Source organism: Cnephaeus nilssonii (genome assembly GCF_951640355.1).
Source record: "Cnephaeus nilssonii genome assembly, chromosome: 11".
NCBI classification, from domain to species: domain Eukaryota; kingdom Metazoa; phylum Chordata; class Mammalia; order Chiroptera; family Vespertilionidae; genus Cnephaeus; species Cnephaeus nilssonii.
In genome coordinates, this window is record NC_137082.1 from 11,200,369 (window position 1) to 11,220,450 (window position 20,082).

At 53.4% G+C, this 20,082-nt stretch overlaps 1 protein-coding gene across 2 annotated transcripts in view; it reads left to right on the forward strand.

Moving 5' to 3' along the window:
- The first annotated feature begins 9,726 nt into the window (after positions 1–9,726).
- Positions 9,727–20,082, forward strand: part of RIPOR3 (RIPOR family member 3) — a 62,710-nt gene continuing 52,354 nt past the window's right edge. For both annotated transcript variants that reach the window (XM_079783732.1, XM_079783733.1), the window contains exon 1: positions 9,727–10,068. In XM_079783732.1, coding sequence (XP_079639858.1) covers positions 10,066–10,068 — 3 coding nt within the window. In that variant the 5' untranslated portion in view covers positions 9,727–10,065. The remainder of the gene's footprint in view (positions 10,069–20,082) is intronic.

Sequence of the window (20,082 nt, forward strand, 5' to 3'; positions counted from 1 at the left end):
CGACGGCGGACTACATTTTCCAAACAATGAGCACAATTTCTCCCTTAAGGAAACTTGCAATCGAAAGATTTGAGGGATCGGAATGTGTAATCCAAAACAGACCTGCGGGGAAGACTGGGTTTTACAGCCCAAGGAGAGAAAGAATGACTTTATTGACTATAAAATAAAGTCCACATGCTATACGTTGGCCCGAACCCACCCTGTACATATATATATATATATTTTTTTTTCCAAATAGACCTAAGATTAAAAACCAGCCAGCCTCTTCGTAGCTGTGGGGCATCAGGTGTAAGTCACTTAGCCCCATTGGAACCTCAGCCTCCTGTGAAAAGGGCCTAGGGCAGTGATGGCGAACCTATGACACGCGTGTCAGCACTGACACGCGTAGCCATTTCTGATGACACGCGGCCGCTGAGGCGGCCGCATGCCGAGGATGAAACATTTGCGAAATAATGTTTTTTCCTCAAAGTGACACACTACCCGAGTTATGCTCAGTATTTTGGCGAAGTTTGACACACCAAGCTCAAAAGGTTGCCCATCACTGGCTAGAGCCTCACAGGGAAGGTGTGAGAAATGAGAGGACACCCCCTCCTGGCCAGTTTAGGGTGTTTCCAGTTGTTCCCAGGATAGTTGTATCACGTTAGGCAGAATTATGACCGAGGCACTGTCTCTATTAGGAGATTTAGTATGGTTCAAGGAGATGCACATGGGTGCCAAGTTGACAAGGGGTAGACTTGTGATAGCTATCTGTGTCGGTATGATGGGTAAAGGATGCCCGGAGAGCCGGTAAAACATTCCTGTGGGTGTGGCTGTGAGGGTGTCTTGGAAGAGGTTAGTGATGACTCAGGAGTGTGAGTGAAGAAGGGCACCCTCATCAATGCTGCTGGTCATCATCCAATCTGTGGAGGGCCTGCATCTAGCAATAAGGTGAAGGAAGAGCAAATTTGTTCCCTTGGAGCTGGGACATTCATCTTCGGGCCTTGGCCACAGCACCCCTGCTTCTCGGGCCTTGGATTTGGACTGAATTCCACCGGCTCGTTCCTGGTTCTCCAGGTTATAGGTGGCACATCGTGGGATTTCTGGGCCTCCGTAACTGCGTGAACCTATTCCTATAATGTCTCCTCGTAGGTTACTCTCTCTGTATCCCATCGGTTCTGTTTCTCTGGAGAACCCTGATAAATGCATCACCATCATTTTTGTTTCCCTTCTGACCTGGCTTAACAGAACCCCATTATCCCTGGACACTCCTAGCCCCCATATTTGTGCTAGTGTGATTCCTTCTGCCTAGCATGCCCCTTGGATCTTTGTATGCCCTAAGCCAGTGGTCGGCAAACTCATTAGTCAACAGAGCCAAATATCAACAGTACAACGACTGAAATTTCTTTTGAGAGCCGAAAACCGACTTCTGCACATGGGCCACGAAGTTTCAATCACACTGTACGTGCATGCCCGCACGTGGTATTTTGTGGAAGAGCCACACTCAAGGGGCCAAAGAGCCGCAGTTTGCCGACCACTGCCCTAAGCCAACCCTCCAAGTTCTGCTCAAATGCCGCCTCTTCCAAGAAGTCTTCCCAGGTGCTGCCAGTCAGAAGTCATTTCTTCCAGATCTTGTCTCATCACGCACGATTGTATCTCTGTAATGGCTGTTGCAGCAAACCGCTCGCCATGTGCTGCCTTCTAGCCTTCCGACAAACGGCACCCTTTCCATCAAGTTGCTCAAGCTCCAAGCCAGGCATTCTTCCGGACACCCCGCTCTTCATCACCCTTCAAAACTATCCATTTTGCCCATCTCCAGTCCACTCTTTTTTATTTTTTCCATCACCGTTTATGCCCCCTGTATCCAGCCCACTTATCACAGAGGACATTCTAAAATGCAAACCTATATTGCCATTGTATGCCTCAAACCTTCTAGTGGCTCCCATTAGACTGAGGTTGAAGATAAAAGCTCCCAAGCAGGGGCCACAATGCCTTGTGTGGTTGGCTATCGGTTCGGCTTCATCTTTTCATTTTGTTTTGTTTGAGATATAATTTAAATGCCATAAAACCCACCCTTTAAAGTGTACAGTTCAGTGGTTTTAAATATGTTAAGGGAGATGTACAGCTGTCACCACTGTTTCATTCCAGAATATTTTCATCACCCCCCAAAGCAGCTCCGTACCCATTAACAGTCACCGTCCATTTACCCCTCCCCCCACCCCTCTGGCCCCAGCCCCTGGCAACTATGAGTCTGCTTTCTGTCTCTGTGGATTTGCCTATTCTGGACATTTCACCTAAATGCAATCTACAGTAGGCCTTTGTGTCTGGCTCCTTCCACTTAGTATAATGTTTTCAAGATTCAGCCACATCGTAGCACGCGTTAAAAATAAAGAAAGCCTCATTTGAAATGGGGTTGGGAAAGTCCTGAAGGGGGAGCTCTCCGTACTGCCACCCAGACCCCCAGAGGAGGACATACACAGCAGGAGGAAGGAGGACTTCTCCTTGTCCAGCAAACGCCTCAGTGGCCACCTGAACCTCTTTAGCTGGTTGCCTTCAGGTTGAGCTCCTGGTTACAGCCCAGCTAGTGAATAACTGACACACTCAGCCAATGAGAAGCCGTTACCACCCTGAACTCTCCAGAAACAGCCCTCCCAGCTCCCCCCTTTTCCCTGGCACAAACCAGCTCCCGTCTTCTGTTCTTCAGGCCTGAGTGTGATTCTCTGTAGTCTGCCTGTCCCAGATTGCAATTCCTCTGCTGTTTCTAAATAAACCCATTTTGCTGGTAATATAAATGACTCTTTAAAAAAAAAAAAAAAAAAAAAAAAAATATATATATATATATATATATATATATATATATATATATATATATATTAATTGATTTTAGAGATGAAGGGAGAGGGAGAAACATCAATGATGAGAGAGAATCATCGATAGGCTACTCCTGCACCCCACCTACTGGGGATCGAGCTGCAACCCGGGCATGTGCCCTGACCAGGAATTGAACCCTGATCTTCTGGTTCATAGGTCGATGCTCAACCACTGAGCCACACCAGCCTGGTTTGACTCTTACTTCTTAAGGTCAACACATGTATCAGCATTTTACCCCTTTGTATGCTGAATAGTATCCCAGTGTGTGGCTGTACCACACTTTGCTTGTGCACTTACCAGCTGATGGACATTTGGGTTGTTTCTCCTTTTTGGATTAGGAATACTGCTGCTGAGGACATTTGTGTGCATGCTCTGCTGGTCTCACGTGGGCTCCCTCGCGTGACTGCCGGCACCTGGCGATTGGACCCCGGCTGAAGGGTCCAGGTGCTCCACGCACACGCCCGGCAGTGGCCTGGCTGTCGGCCCAGGGGCGGAGGTTCCTTCCACATGAGCCTCCACCTTCTGGCCCAGGCTCCTTCACCCCTGCTGGTCTTGAGGTTGCAAGAAAGTGAAAGTAAAGATAGGAAGTGCATGGAGAAGGTCCCAAAGCTGGCGAACCATCACTTCCAGCTCATTCTGTGGGTCAGAGCAAGTCACAGACCCGAATGGGTGGACATCCAGGCTCCACCCCTCACGGGAGGAGCAGGGTCAGCCCATTGCAGGGAACCATGGATCTGGGAAGGCATATTCATGGGGGCCCTTATTATGACGTCCCTCACAGCAGTCTCTCCGGAGTGCACCCTCGAGGTCCTTGTCCTGGAACCCAAAGGGCAGCTCTGGGTTGTGCTTATCGATGGAGAGTCCCCGGGGGCCCTGAGTCTCCTCTCCGAACTGGACATCTCTGGTCTGGGCCTGGGGATGGAGGTGGAGAAGGCTGAGGAGATGTAGGTTGAATATGTTCTTTCCCCGTTTTTCTTTGGTTTAATCTGGGGAGCGGGACCTCCTTTTTGCTTTGGTTAAGTCATGATTTCATTTTACTTTCTTGCTATTGTCTTGCTTCTCTTTCAACTCCGCTACCATGAAAAGTCCAGTTAGTAAAGCAGCCCGGCTAGATCTTACTCGGAAAGCGCCTAAGGATGGAGCACGTCGATTCTAGAACAAGACTCCTTGAGTTGGGATCTGGGCCCGTCCACTGCTCGCCGTGGATTTCGGGGAAGTGACTTCCCCTTCCTCTACTGCCGTCTCCTCCTCTCTGGCTCGGGGACCGTGATGCCTGGGGCGGTGTGGGAGGAGGGAGGGAGGCAGTCAGTGGGAACCTCTCAGGACGGGGCACAGGACAGGCACCACCCGGGCAGCGAGGAAGGAGCCGTAGCAGGCCCTTTGCACAAGGGTCGGGCCGTGGGGAGCATCTGCCACAGCCGTTGCCCTGGGGAGGGGGCGGAGAAGAAGGGGGCTTTACTCAACAGCAGCTTGTGATCCCTCTTAGTGCGTCCAGTGCAGAGGGCAGCCTCCATGCGCAGTGGCTCCTGCTCAAAACGGCGTCTCACTCTGGCCCTGTTGCGAGGTATTTGTGCTTTTGGTATAAATTATAAATCTAAACATATGCAGGGTTTGTTTTCCCCCCAAAGCAGATTCCAACCAGCATGAAACCGGCCAAGCCAAATACATTGTACGCTTCAGCCCATTGTCTCCGGCCCCACGTACGCGGTCCAGTGGTAGAGAATCGCTTTGAAGGGGACGCCCATTAGCGCTCCCAGCATCAGGGTCCAATTTAGGCGGCGCATATTTTGAAGAGTTTCCTAGAAATTTGTGGCGAAGAAAGACCGGCGTGGAGTGGGGGCGCAAAGGGCTCTTATCAAATTATACAGGATGCATTTCGGGGGTGGGGGTGGGGGTGTTGTCATCAAAGCACAAAATAGAGCAACGGCCCAGAGCTGAAGGAGGATCGCAGAATTCCTCAGCGGGGGAAGTCATCCCGGGAATGCAAAGCTTGCTCTCCGTGTTATGTTTGTAAGGAAACGACTGTCACCAAGTGGAGAATGTCAGGTCCTCCGAGAAACCCCCTGAGCATTCACGTGCAGGAAACTATTTACTTAACTGGGGCTGGTTCTGAAAATATTTGACTCCGGAGGGCCCCGAGGGAGGGTGGACGGTGTCTGGATTTTCTTTCAGGTCAGGACGAGGCCTCTAATGGTCCCTCCAACTGATAAGGTTGCAGGGCAGGTTTGTTCTCTGCTGAATTGAGGTTTATGGCCCCGGCCGAGGCCAGAGCGGGAGCCTGTCATCCCAGACACCGCCCCAGCTCACCAGAGCGCACGTCTATCTGATGCGTGAGCGGAGGTGCCGGCAGAGGCTGTGGGCCAGTGAGAGTGCAGGGGAAAGAAGCCTGGAAGGATGGATGGAGATGTTTATCTCCAGGAAGAATCCAGCACACTGACGCCCCTGTCAGTGCTGAGGGCTGACAGGGTGGGTAGCAGCGGAGAATTCTGCTGCCGCCGTCCGCAGGAGGATGATGGATTGTGCCAAGTGGGGTGGGTTTGGGAGACTGTTCCTCCCGTTAAAAGCACCCCACACCTCCCTCACCCCCTTCCCAAGCAGGAGACAGGGAGGGGACTGCGTGGGACGAGACAGCGAGGCTCTGGCCCCACAGGGCGGGCGGCAAAGGCTGTGGGACTGGCCTTCCCCCGAGGGCCTGAGCGTAGAGGTGTTCTAGAAAGATCACGTAACCTTTCTGTTTCCTCATCCTTCCCTGGTGACACACTTCCCTGGGGCTTCCCCTCCATTCTCCACGGTGGAGGCCCTCCCCTCTGCTCTGACGACAGCACTCACCACCTGGGCTGCGGTGCAGATGGCCCGGCACGCCTGTCCACACGGAACACTTCCTCTCTACTCGTCTCTGTCGCCAAACACCCAGCCTGGCCGTGTGGGACGATGACACCTGCCCTGCTCACCTCACGAGGGAACATGGGCAGAGATGGGAAGTCGTTTGGAAGTGTGGCCGGAGGGGCCGCCGTGGTGAGTGTGGCCGCTCAGGGCCCAGAGAGCTCACCTGGAGTCGTCACAGATCCGCCTCGTTGCCAGGCACCTCTTCGCCTGAAGTGCCAGCGGCTCAGCCGCCACCTGGCCAAATTCATTTGCCACCTGGGCTCTTACGTACTTAATATTTCTCTTTAAATTGATTTCCTTTGTCTGCTAGCTTTTTGTTTGGACAAATTTCTAACCTGCTGGGAAGTTGAGATAATAGCGCCACGAACAGCCAAATATCTCTCACCTAGATTCACCAATGGTTAATATTGTTGCCACATTTGCTTTCTCTCTCTATTTCTCTCCATATATACATTAAACAACAACAAAATGGGCCCTAGCCAGTTTGGCTCAGTGGATAGAGCGTCGGCCTGCAGACTGAAGGATTCTGGGTTAGATTCTGGTCAAGGGTATGTATCTCGGTTGCGGGCTCCTCCTTGACCCAGGCCCTGGTTGGGGCGCCTGCAGGAGGCAACCAATCGACGTGTTTTTCTTACATAGATATTTCTCTTTGTCTTTCCCTCTCTCTCACACTCTCTCTAAATATCAATGGAAAAATATCCTCAGGTAAGGATTAAAAAAACAGAACAACAACAACAACAACATGGAATTATTTGTTTTCTAGGTCCGTTGAAATGTTTAAATAAACTTTCACTTTTAGAGTCATTTTAGATTTAAAGAAAAGTTACAAAGAGTGTACAGAGAATTCTTATGTAACGTGTCTCCAGTTTCTCACTGTCTCCCTTACTGTTGACATCTTACATGTTATGGAGCATTTGTTACAATGAATGCACCAATATTGATACACTAGAGGCCAGGTGCACGAATTCCTGCACCAGTGGGGTCCCTCGGCCTGGCCTGTGGGATCAGGCCCAAACTGGCTCTCCAATATCCCCCGAGGGGTCCCAGATTGCGGGAGGGCACAGGACAGGCCGAGGGATCCCACCGGTGCACAATTGGGGCCGGGGAGGGATGTGGGAGGTTGGCCAACCGGGGAGGGATTGCGGGAGGGCTCCAGGGCATGTCTGGCCCATCTCGCTCAGTCCCGATCTACTGGACCCCAGCAGTAAGCTAACCAATTGGTTGGAGCTTCTGCTCCCTGGTGGACAGTGCACATCATAGCAAATGGTTGACCGGTCAACTGTCTGCCCCCTGGTGGTCAGTGCACATTAGAGCGAGCGGTTGAGCGGCCTTAGCATATCGTTAGCACATTACTCTTTGATTGGTTGAATGGACGAAGGGACGGACACTTAGCATATTAGACTTTCATTATATAGGATTATCATGAACTAAACTCCATGTTTTGTTAGTTTTTCCTTATCTGGTAAAGTCACTTTTAAACTTCAAAAATGTAAAGATTGGAAAGTGTCCATGGGAAACCACAATTCTAGCTGGAGGCTGTTGGCTGCTGAGTGAAGAAAGCCTGAGGCCAGCTTTCTCTTGGTTAAAAAAGGCAGGTTAGTAAATGGTGGAGATGTTCCAGGCAGAGGCCAGATGGAATTGGAAGAGCATTGTCCCAGGTTTAACATGACTTTCCCACTGTATCTGGTGCCCAGCCTGTGTGTCACTAAGTCCTGTCGGGTACCACCCGGTGTGAGCCTGGGAAACTGCACAGTCTGGCTATGTGAGGCCTCCAGACGGCTGGAAACCCCAAGTCCACGACGACTGAGTTCCAAACCTGGGGCTTTCTTCTGCCCTGGAGGATGGGGGCGGGGCGGGGGCTGCCCTTACTAGCTCAGGGCTATGGGGAATGTCATTTGTCTTCTCCACAGCAACTCCCCTGGATAAAGCCGCCTCTTGACAAGTGAAGAACACAAGAGAATGTGCCGGAGAATTCCATCCATAGCGCATGAGAATGCACCCTGGGTAGGATACAAGGTCCGCTGGCCCCTCCTGTCTGTGAGTCGTGGTCCTCCGTGCAGCCAGCAAAGGGGAGGAACGTGGCTCAGTCGATACCGTGCTTTCTCAGTAGCCCTTTGTCTGAACTTGTTCAAATGTATTCCTTTAAAGTGCCTCAAAAAGGTTTTCATGTTTTATACGTTAGAGTAGGTGACACGGTTTCCTGAGAGGAAGTCATCCCTCTCCAGTCCTTTCCTTTCAAGTGCGGATCTGCTGCCCTTGCCAGGAGGCCTGGCCCGCTGCGGGAGAACTGGACAGCTCCCTGCTCTTAAGGAATTTCACTCTGATAAGTCACTGTTGGCTCAAGGGGTCCCAACATCTAACCCGAGGTGACCGACTGGAGCGTTCGCAGAATGTCTGGGTTCACGCCTTAGGCCGGCTGTTTATTTCTCCGCTGACAGGGTGCAGAATCCTTTGAGTTGGTCCAAGGAGGCAAATGGGGGGGATGAGGTTTTCTCCTTGTGTGAGGTGCAGTGTCCCCAGCGAAGGAAGCTGGTTGGGACGTGAGTAACAGGCAAATCCATTTTCATTCTTTGAAATGAAGCGATTACAGGTCGGAGCATCGCCCTGAAGCCTTTTGCCGCCCCCTCTCCCCGAGGTAATGACTCAGTTTGGTTTGTATTCTTCCAGACTATTTTCCTGGCTTCATACGTGTTTCCATAGTATTTCATTTTATGTGTGTGTGTGTGTGTGTGTGTGTGTAGGGGGGAGGGCCACACAATCAGGACTATAAAATGTTCCATTCTGACCCCCTTGTCCCTCAATAATACATCTTGGAGATGCATCTCTGTTGTTACAAACAGACACCCCTCAGTCTTCTTAAGCCACAGTACGACCCTTCCGCGCTCTATTTAACAGCCCTTATTTGATGGATCTCTATTTCCAATCGTTTCCTCTGATGAACCATTGTTTTCTAGCAAACCTCTCTGTGTGCGCCTCCCGATGCACAAGCGCAAGTGACCTTTGGGTGCACCCTCCGCTCACTTTCGGTTTTCAAAGCTCTTGCCCCGTTACCCTTCAGGGTATGCGTGTGTGGGGGAGTGGGGCGGGAGGTGTCAGTTTCTGTTCTGTGGGGCTGTTTAGCCCTGGTTTCTCGTCTGCCGCGGCTGCAGGGTGGAAAGGAGCCAAGGCGAGGCAGAGAGAAATTCGTCTCTAGGTGTTAGAGGCTGGGAGGCCCTGCAGGGCCGGCCTCCGTCAATGGGGACTTTGTTCCTGGTTGCATCCCTGAGCAGAATCCAAAAGCAAGATGCATGAGGTGACCAAAGGAGCCTGGGACCCCACCCCTTGACTCAGAGACACCCCGTTTGTAGGAGTCTTACACGCACAAATGTAATAAGGGAGGGTGTGTGTGCGGGACGGGGCGGGGGGGGGGGGGGGGGGAACGGCGCAAACCCTGAAATAATTAGGTTGTAAAAAAAGGGAAAAGGTAATAAAAGAAGCTGACTACTAACTATAAAGATGTAAAGGGAAAAAGCCAAGCCAATTCGCATCCTAGGAGGTGGGGGAGGTGCAGAGGGGACGATGGGGTTTGGGGGAAACCCAGGACCGGAGGAAGGGGTGTGTGGAGGATCAGATCCCAGTCTGAGGAGGGGACTGATGGCAAAGAGGGAAGAAAGGAGGGAAAGGAGAAAGCGTGAGGAGAAGGTGGCAAGGTAAGGAGAGGAAGGAGGTGGGGAGGGGGGGGAGGGGAGAGGCTGCGTCCCTGTCTGTTTGTGATTAGCCCGCAGCCCCGCAGAATGGAGTAAACAGAAACTTCTAGGCGTCCCCACACCCCCCTCCGAGGCGAAGCAGAAATCAGATGCTCCAGGATTAATCGCGGAGAGTTCAGGACAAGACCACAAGCGCTGTGTGGACTTGAAACTTTCTGCCTTTTCCCAGTCCCCTTGCCAAGATGGGGGTGGGGGGGTGGGACGTGAAGGGCTGGGGGCCCCGCCTGCTGGGGGCCACATGGAATTCTCCCAGGCAGCGCTCCGAGTGACACTGACGGGCAAATCGGCTGCGTCCAGAGCGGCAGGCGGCATCCGGGGGCACGGGCCGCTGGGGGCGCCCCAGGCAGGCTTCCTGGAACCCCGGCTCCACAGCTGCCTGCACCCTGACACAGGCCAGATAAGAGCCGGCTGCGCTATCGGAGCCAGCAGCGCACAGTCGCAAAGACCACGGGGACAGTGGGCTCCTGGGCGGCGGCGGCGAGTCCTGGCTGGAGTCCTGCCGTGAATGGGAACCCGCTGGCTACAGCGATCAACCAGGCTGCTCCCAGGAGGATGGTGACAGGGCGCTAAAGGTCCAGACCTGCTGATGGTGAGTGCGAAGTGGCTGCTCCAGGTGCGGCTGGCATGGGGACCGGACCCTGGAGGGAGGGGAGGTGTGAGGAGGGCAGCAGGTCCTCACCCTCGGACCTGGAGCTCCCAAAGCCGGGAAGGGAGCCCGCGTGGAGCTGAGATGGCATTGCAGTGTCTCGCTGGGCGGCGCTGGGCAAGTTCCTCTCCCTCTCTGGGCCTCCGTTTGTCCATCTCTACAATGGAGCGGCTGAGCGAGGCGATCTTTAAGGGGGTCTTGCTATGACTGCTATTTCTTGTGTGTCTGCTTGTGTACCAGGCACTGTGCTAGGCATTTTGAAACTTTAGCTTGGGGAATCCCCACAATCCCCCAGAGAGGAGGTATTATTATTATTCTCTTCATGGTACGCTGAGCAAGCAGAGGCTCAGAGAGGGGGAATAACTTGCCCGAGGACACACAGCGGGTCCCTGGCCGAGATGAGAACCAGACCTCGGGTTTTCCGACTTGACTTTCACTAACGTTTCCACCGCCAGTATTCTGTGTGCCGAGTCTGTGATGATCACCCCAGGAAGCCGGGGTGGAGGAGGAGGGAGCATTGTCGGGAGGAGGGAGGCAGAGACGTGGACAGAGGAAGAAGCAATCGGCTGAGCAGCCTTTAGCTCCTTGGATGTATGTCAGCCCCGGCCGGAAGGGGCGCCCTGTCCCGGGGTGGGATGGGCAGGGCTCCTGGTGTGAATGAAGCGCGCGCGCCCGGCCGCCGGCCCGGGGTCATTTGCCGTGTTTGCTGCTCTGTTGTAGTGAGAGAAGAGGGTTAATCTGAGGCCGGGGTGGGGAGAGCTGGGTGTGGAAAGAGTGGCATATGTCTCTACTAGGTTTTGTTCCAGTTTTATTTTGCCTTTTCAAAAATGTGTTTCAAATCACTCCGGGCCCCCTCTGCTCCTCTGTAGAAACGGAATTGTGAAACACAAACAGTGCTATCCACATGCACCGTACCCCCCCCCCCCCATCCCACATTAATATTATCACAGGCGATTTGCATATGTGGCCCTGCAGCTGTGGCCGGCAGCAGCCAAGAGATAAGAAATATGCAGCAGGGCCATGGCAGGTGGGAAATCCCTCGGGTGGCAGGCATCTGGACAGAGTTGGAGGTCCTGGCACCCAGATGTGGCCTCCTGTTTTCTCTTCCCTGGAAAATTCCATCCCACAGCAGCTCTGCACTGACTCAGACCTCCTGTCCTTTCAGGAACTGGCTCGGCCTTAGGCTCAAGCCCAGACCCAAGTGGTCCCAGCTCCAGGGTGATTGGCTAGTCCCAGAAGCCCCCTCGGTCCCGGGCAAGCAAGGACCTTGGCACCTATGATGTTACCTGTGCTCCTGAGGCTATTTCCATCTAGGGTAGCTGTCTGGTGGGAACACTATCTCGGTGTGCGGTGGTACGTCTCTTCCCAACTTCGATGTTAGCGATGTCAGGTTGGTAGCCTGATACTGATCGTATTGGGAGTGTTTACATTTTGGGAATTGGCAAATGAGGATGATGCAGGGTTTGATTTGTTGTTTTGTTCATTGTCTAGATTTGAGAAGGTGAGGGAGAAAAAGTTAACCATGCAGATTAAACATAAAAGCCTGTTGCCTCTCTAGCTGTTACACTGGGAATAGCACCAAACATCGGGCAAGTTGCTCATTTCATTGAAAAAGGGGGTAAGCTCGACTGCTCTTTGTGGTATCACGGTGGTCTTACTCCTTAAGGTAAAATTAAATATCAGTCAACATTCCTGAGGAACTATGGTCGCTCATCCATCATATCCATAGGTCGACTACAGATGCAAGAATAGAGGGGGGAAAAAATCAATGAAAATGTTCTGTGTGAAACAATGGATGATATGAAATTTACAAAAAGGGGTATTGTAAATTTTGTTTTTATTTGTAAATTGTGTGCTACACATCCTTTATGTCAATATAATGTATAATAATCCTAAGTATATGTATGTATGTATGTGTGTGTGCGTGTGTATGTGCATATATAGTATTTGTATGTACACACATGTGCATGTGCACACACACACATAAACTTTCTCCAGGGGAGCTGTGGTTAACCCTTTACCCACCCACCACTGGCCCACAGCATCTCAGAAGCCCTGGGGCGGAGTGTCCGCAGCCCTCACCCAGAAGGATTCAAACTCCAGGCACTGGGCCTTGGAACCCTTCCCTCAACTTCCTCTTCTGAGCTGAACAGCCAAACTGCTCTCCCTGCCCTGATCTCTGGGATGGAAGCAGGGGCTGGGATGGAAGCAGGGGCTGGAATGGATGCAGGGGCTGGAGTGGATGAAGGGGCTGGGATGGATGCAGGGGCTGGGATGGATGCAGGGGCTGGGATGGATGCAGGGGCTGGGATGGATGCAGGGGCTGGGATGGGTGCAGGGGCTGGGATGGATGCAGGGGCTGGAATGGATGCAGGGGCTGGGATGGATGCAGGGGCTGGAATGGATGCAGGGGCTGGAATGGATGCAGGGGCTGGGATGGGTGCAGGGGCTGGGATGGATGCAGGGGCTGGAATGGATGCAGGGGCTGGAATGGATGCAGGGGCTGGGATGGATGCAGGGGCTGGAATGGATGCAGGGGCTGGAATGGATGCAGGGGCTGGGATGGGTGCAGGGGCTGGTGGGGTAGGAGGAGTCGTCCCCACTGGTAGCATCTCTGGCGGCCCCTCAGTGGCAGCTGCCCGCTCATTCCATCCCACTGCAGGTCTTGCCCTGCCAGCCTGTATTTTCACGCAGAGCGACCGATTCTCTAACACAAACGGCATCTTGGCATGAGTAGAAGGAAGGGCTAAGCCAAAACTATAGGAAAGTTAAGACAACTTTCTATTTTTAGAAACTTTAGGAGCCAGGTGGGCTCTTTCCAGCTCTCCCAAGTCAGCAAGCACGAGAGGAAAATATTTCTCCTTTCCAAGTTCCGCCTCCCTGCTGTCCAGGCCAAGGAGGAGGCCCAGGTAGGGACACTGACTAAGAGAAGTATGTTGTGATGGCAGAGGGCAGCCACAGCAATTTTATTTCATTTTATTTTTAAAATAGATTTGTATTGATTTCAGAGAGGAAGGGAGATGGCGAGGGAGAGAGGGGTGAAAACATCAATGATGAGAGGTAAGCACTGATTGGCTGCCTCCTGCATACTCCTTAGTGGGGATCAAGCCTGCAACCCAGGCATGTGCCCTGATCGGGAATTGAACCGTAGGTCGATGCTGAGCCACGCCGGCCGGGCCATAGCAACTTCAAAAATAACTAAAAATGGGGTTTATTATCATTTTATTTTGTGTGGCAGGAAGGGCAATCCCGAGTTTAAATCTTCACTCCAGGTAATTAAGGGCCAGGTGTGCCTGTTCTCCCAGACCCGTGGTCGGCAAACCGCGGCTCGCGAGCCACATGCGGCTCTTTGGCCCCTTAAGTGTGGCTCTTCCACAAAATACCACGTGCGGGCACGCACGTACAGTGCGATTGAAACTTCGTGGCCCATGCGCAGAAGTCGGTTTTCGGCTCTAAAAATAAATTTCAATCGTTGTACTGTTGGTATTTGGCTCTGTTGACTAAGGAGTTTGCCGACCACTGTCCCAGACCGTTCATTCACTCCTATTCATGGTTTTCAAAAGCGAGAACATTTCCCCTCCACTCTGCCTCTTCCTTTTTTCACTTGCCCATGTGTCCTGGGTGTTTTCCCTCTTAGCCCACAAAGACCTAAACCATTCCTCTCCGTGCCGGCACGACACGAGCCCCGGGGGGCTGTAAGAAGAACGCCCTTTTGATAACCACGTCTCTACTTGCTAGCCAGGTCTCCAACTTTCTCGATCGCAAAACACATGAGTAGAGCCTGGCTGCATCCACGCTTCAGTAAAAAGAATTTGACCGGCTCTACCTGCCACCTGTAACTGGACGCTGACCACCTCCTGTCACCGCCACTGCATCCGGCTGGCCCGCGTGGCCACCGTCTTTCTCTGGACCATGACAGCTGCCTCCTCACCGGGGCCTCTGCTTCTCGCCCTGCCGCTCTGACAGTCGGCTCTCCACTTGCAGCCAGTCAGGTCCTGTTAGAAGGAAATCAGATCCTGTCCTTCCTCTGCTCAGGACACCATCGTCCTGGCTCCCACCTCGCCCAGAGTAAAAGGCAAAGTCCTCGCCATGGCAACAAGGTCCTGCAGGATCCGGAGCCCATCTCCCTCACTCTCCCCCTCACTGCACTTGCTGTTTTCAATTGTGCCAGGCACGGTCCTGCCTCGGGACCTTGGCCCTTGCTTTCCCCTCTGCCTGGGGCACTCACTGTCCAGATCTCCACTGGCTCACTCTGCACCACTTATCATCCATCATCCAATATACTATATGTTTTTCTTTTCTTCAGTGTCCCCTAAAATGTAAGGTTCCTGAGGGCAGGGATTTTTTTTTGGATTGGGGACTGTTTTATTCAATGCTATAGCCCAGTGGTCGGCAAACTCATTAGTCAACAGAGCCAAATATCAACAGTACATCGATTGAAATTTCTTTTGAGAGCCGAAACCCGACTTCTGCGCATGGGCCACGAAGTTTCAGTCGCACTGTACGTGCGCGCCCGCACGTGGTATTTTGTGGAAGAGCCACACTCAAGGGGCCAAAGAGCCGCATGTGGCTCACGAGCCGCAGTTTGCCGACCACTGCTATAGCCCATACCTGGCACTCAGTACATACTTGTGGACATATTTGCTTTGCTATGTTGCTAAGGGTGACAAGGCAGCCAGACTTTTTGGGAGAATCCAGAATTAGAGTCCCAGGGAGCCTCCAGCCGCGTGCCTGTATTTCATTCTCGTATACCCCACTCACCCATCGAGGGGCCCTCAGTTGCACCGCAGTGGGAGTCAGTGTCTGTCTGAGGAGGGCTGGAGGGCTCTGGAAAGAGCACCCTCTTCCTCACCTGAGTCCCGATAAACCCAGGAGCCAGGCAGGTGAGGGGACTTGGATTCTGTGGTGTCAGGCCCCCCCACCCCGTGCTGCGGGAAGCCCTCCTCTGAGGCCCAGGCCCAGCATCGCCTCTCACCCTCACCCCACGGAGGGCGGGGAGACCCTGCAGGTGGAAGGGGGCACGCGATCCCTCCAAACACGCCATTGGACGCGTCCACCCACCAGGGACCCAAGAGGCTTGTTCCTGGTTAACCGCGGAGGGAACAGCCTCATGTCTTTTGCTCACTTATCCAGGGAGAGGGGTCCCTGTAGATCCCTGATCCCCAAATCCAGGACTGAGAGCTTTCCTCAAGACTTTAAAACATGGACCTCAGGTCCATAATTGAACTAATCATCGTCTCATCACGAGACACTGAGAGGGGCGCCCGAATGGCCCCCTTTACCCTTCCCTCCAAGTCTCACCATATCCAGTTGTAAAATGAAAAACACCCGTCCACCCTCCGCCCACTGAGAACTGGGAAGCTGACAGTATTTATGTGCATTCATGTCCTCCTCCCCTCGGCAGGAGCTGCTGTCCTGAATGTTGTGCGACCGCCTCCTGCACCTCTAAAATGGCAGCGCCCCCTTCCCACAAGCCTCGTTCAGTGTGCTTTCCCCTCCCCTCATGCCTATTGTTTCTCAGGGTGTGTGCCCAGTCCTGAAATAGCCTTGGAGTACGCTCTTCTTCGGCGGAAGCCTGCCAGGCAGTCCCCAGAGCTGGGCGGGGGGTGGGGGGAGGGTCAACCCCACCAAACCAGTGTCTGGGGGGCCCCCAAAGCCAGCTGCTATTCCTGGAGGAGGGAAGTGATGCCGGGCAAGAGGAGAGCCATGTCCACGTTGGGCTGCACTGGTTCGGGCCGCTGACCTACGCGGGCATCGTCAGTGCAGAACAGGCCGGCCTGGTTGAATGGTGAGCAGCACGGGCCCCCTTGGCCTCGTCTGGCTGAGGCTGCCGGCCGCACGCGGGTCCCTGCACACAACGTGTCTGGAATACCTATTCCGCAGGGTAATTCCCAGGGATAAAGCATGTTTATCCTTTTTGGGGGAAAAATTCCATTTCTGTTGCCAATTAGTTCTGCTTGAGAACAGCTTTTCTCAACACCAACATGTTGGCCGCCCGGCCTTGAGTTCTGTTGATGAGCTCAACGTGGGGAAAAACTGATTTTTCTTTCCTTCCTCCACCCCCACCGAGAAACCCGGCTGCTGGTGATGAAAGGGGTCCTGCGGATCGTTTCGTTGTCCTTGTCCTGGCTCCAGGAAAGGCTATAAAATTAACCAATGGGCCCGCTGGCCATAACGGAGTGGAGAGAGAAATTGGCTACCGCAGCGTCTTGAGTTATCACAATCCGTTTGTCAGGCCGGCGCAGGACGGGAGCGCGAAGGTGGTCCGCGTGTTTCTCTTCTTTCGCAGATGCTGGGGTGCTCCCGGCGGAGGGGTGAGGCCATGTGGCAGAGTGGTCCTGAGCGTGGCTCTGACACCCACTGCCTGAACCAAATCCCCGCTGCCCCGTTTACTTACAGCCATCAGTCCTGGCGCCAGGGACGCGACCTCTCCACGCCTCAGCTTCCTCATTTTTAAAGTGATGATCACGGTCCCGCCCCTGAGGTTGATGTAAGGATTAATGCACGTGGATGAGGCCCTGCCCGTGTGCATGTAAAGTTCTTCCCAGATGTCAGCTCTTGGTGTTCTCACGTCCCTCCCCCTCTTCCTCGCCTGACCCTTGAGTGGCATGTGGCTGTGCCTGAGTGTCTTCATCCAGTCTCCTGCTGATGGACGTGAGATTGGGTCCAGTCTTTTGTGATCGCAAATAAATGCTGCATTGAACAACCTGTGCTTTGTGTACCCAGCCCTCCCCTAAGGTATGCGAGCCGCACGATAACCTTGGCTCTGGACCTTCCTTCCTGAGGCCCGAGGAACGAAGCGGAGAGAGGTGCACAGGGCGCAGGGCCAGCCCTGCCTGGCATGCAGACGGGCCTGTGCGGCGGGGGCGGGCGGGGTGGGAGGCAGGACAGATTCCTCCTGCGTCCCTTGGGGGAATGAGGTGCCAGGGGCTACGTTTCAGAAGGATGGGGCTGGGCCCTCCCAGCTCCCAGGTTCCTGGCAAATGCCCTCAGGTGTCAGCAGAGAGGAACTCTGTGCCTGGCAGGTTCTGCCCATCCTTTGTGAGCCCCTTCCTCCAGGAAGCCCCCTAGGATCTCTCCCCCAACACCCTTGGCTGTCTGCATGGATTTAGCACCCATGCTATGCAGCCCCATTTTGAAAAGGGTGGGGGCAAAACCTTAGATGTGGAGTCAGGAAGGCCAGCTTTTGCTCCTGGCTTATTCGTGCCACCATCCTTGTCACCGCCTGGGCCTCGATTCATCTGTACGAACAGGATAATAATGACAATGGCTTCTCAGGAAGGTTTTATGAGGTCTCAGCGACGTAAGGCGTATGGGTTGTTTGACCCGGTGTCGGACATTAGGAATACAAGCTTGTGTGAGGAATGTCATATCTATGGGGGGTCTGGTCTCACCGCAGCCGCCCACTGGGCCGTGGGTACTTGCGGGCAGCAGGGTCTGCTTTGGAGGCAGAGTTGAAAGGGAGTCCAACTGAACTGTGGGGCCTCGAGCAAGTTACTCCCGCTGAACTGAGTTTTCCCTGGAAAATGGGGGTTCTAATGACACGTATCTTGCAGGTTTATTGTGAGAATTAACTGAGGCAAAGCACCTAGCGAATGCTCAGTACATGGTGGCTCCTGCTGGTATTGCTAAGCATCAGTGTTAACAGTTATAAATAACCTCCCAGAGCCCAGCCGGCGTGGCTCAGTGGTTGAGCGTCGACCTATGAACCAGGAGGTCACAGTTCAATTCCCGGTCAGGACACATGCCCAGTTGCAGGCTTGATCCCCAGTAGTGGGTGTGCAGGAGGCAGCTGACCAATAATTCTCTCTCATTGTTGATATTTCTATTTCTCTTTCCCTTCCTCTCTGAAATCAATAAAAAAATATATGTATATAAAAAATAACCTCCCAGAAACTGGCATGGCGTGGAGCGTGCAGTTGGTGCTCCGTGGACACAAATGGATTTGCCCACAGCCCACGTCCCCGCGTTGTAATGTAGTGTCTGGGAGGCACTGATGGAGGCCTGGTTCTCACGTTGCTGACCCCTTAGGGAAGACAGAGGAAAACAGCCCTGTATGACCGGCTCCAGTTTAATCTGTGCGATGACGACCAGGCATTATCACCCCCAGTTTACAGCTAAGAAAACTGGCGCCCAGAGAGGGACACCCCACCCCCACCCCCGTGCGCCCCACAGTATCCACATGGCCCAGCAGGAGCCAACCCATTGTCCTGCCTCTCCGGCCAGTGGTCTTCACCCCGACTCTCAGCCGGTGCAGGAAATGGACCACGAGGGCGAGATCGTGTCCCTCAGGCCAGAGGGGGGACATTTCTGACATTTCTGACATTTTTGCATCTTGGGACAAAGGGTGAAGAAACTCAGATGAACTGTTCTGGTTTCCGGGTGGAAAAACACTCGTGACCCGGGAGGGGGATCTTTGCTGTTGGGTTGCATCGTAAGGATGGTTTTGCCTGTGTTTTGCTACTTTCTCCCCATTCTACTGCGTAGTGGCAGCAATTGCGTGAAACCCAGATAGGGTAAATGCAGGGATGACCTTGGAATTGTTTGAGGGCACCGATCGGGCCAGAGGGCTCCCTGCACCACTGATGTGGCCGGGCCTCACCTGGTCTGCTGCTGGGCTTTTTCTGAAGGAGAGAGCAGGTGAGTGAGCAGCTGCTTGCTCCTTCACAGGCCTTCCCCCTGTCCTCTCCTCCTCCCCCAGGACACAGGATTGGATTGGGGGCCACCTCACCTTAACCAGTTACATCTGCAGAGACTCTATTTCCAAAGGTCATGCTCTAAGACTCCAAGGAGACATGCTTATTTGGGGGGATAGTGCTCAATTCATGAAACCCCCTAATAAAGATTAGCTGTTATTAACACTACCCTTACCACAGGATCCCTAAGCACACTCTAAGCTCCTTTCTCTTTTTCTCCCATTGAGCCCCCTCCACAATCTGGGAAGGGGGTGCTATCTATGATTACTTAGTTGAGGCCCAGAGAGGTGAAATGACTTGCCCAAGGTCACACAGCTGGTAAATAGCAAATCTAGGGTTCGGACCCTTGTCTTTCTGACTCCAAAGCTGGTAAGGGTTCAAGGCCCTCCAGCCCCATTCCACAAGCATGGAGTTCCATACTTTCTGTCCCAGAGTCCCAGCCATGTGAGACATGCTTCTGGCCCAGACCTCTCCAGACGCATGTCCCCCAAAGAGGCTGTAACAAGGTGAGGGGAGGAATCTTGTCTTTTTCTTAAAAAAAAAAAAACCAACATTTTTATTTCAGAGAGGCAGGGAGAGGAAGAGAGAGAAACATCAATGATGAGAGACAATCATTGATCGGCTGCCTCCTACATGCCCCACACTGGGGGTTGAGCCCACAACCCAGGCATGTGCCCTGATCAGGAATTGAACTGTGACCTCCTGGTTCATAGGTCGATGCTCAACCACTGAGCCACGCCGGTCGAGTGGCAAACACGAAGCTGCGTTCTGCCTCAGATCACCCGTGCCCGGCTCTCCCACGGGTAGGAAGCCGCGTGCCAGAGGCACACATCTCCTCCCTGACAGCTGGTAACGTTTTAGGAGTCTTGACTTGGGGCTACAAACTGGAAAATGGCCCATGAAGGTGTGATTTATCCAACATGGAGACAAGGCTATTAGATGCTCACGTCGTGGTGCACTTTGTGGGGTCCTCGGACCCCGAGTCCTCGGGCCAGGCCTGGCCAAGCCCCTCGCAGGCTGACAGTGAGGGAGAGGGGCCTGGCGGGGCCTGACAGAGACAAACGAGCGTGCTGCCGCCTGGTGCTTGGCAGTTTACATTTTAACACGCCTGGGCCGTGGCCATGGAAAGAACTTGCTCTGGATAATGGGGGACGTGCGCATTAGGAGCCTCTTGGAGCCGTGAGCTCGGAGTCCGGAAGGAAGGATTGTAATTTCCAACAACTGCGGCGTTGGGGCCAAGAACTAGCTGCTGTGTCAGCAG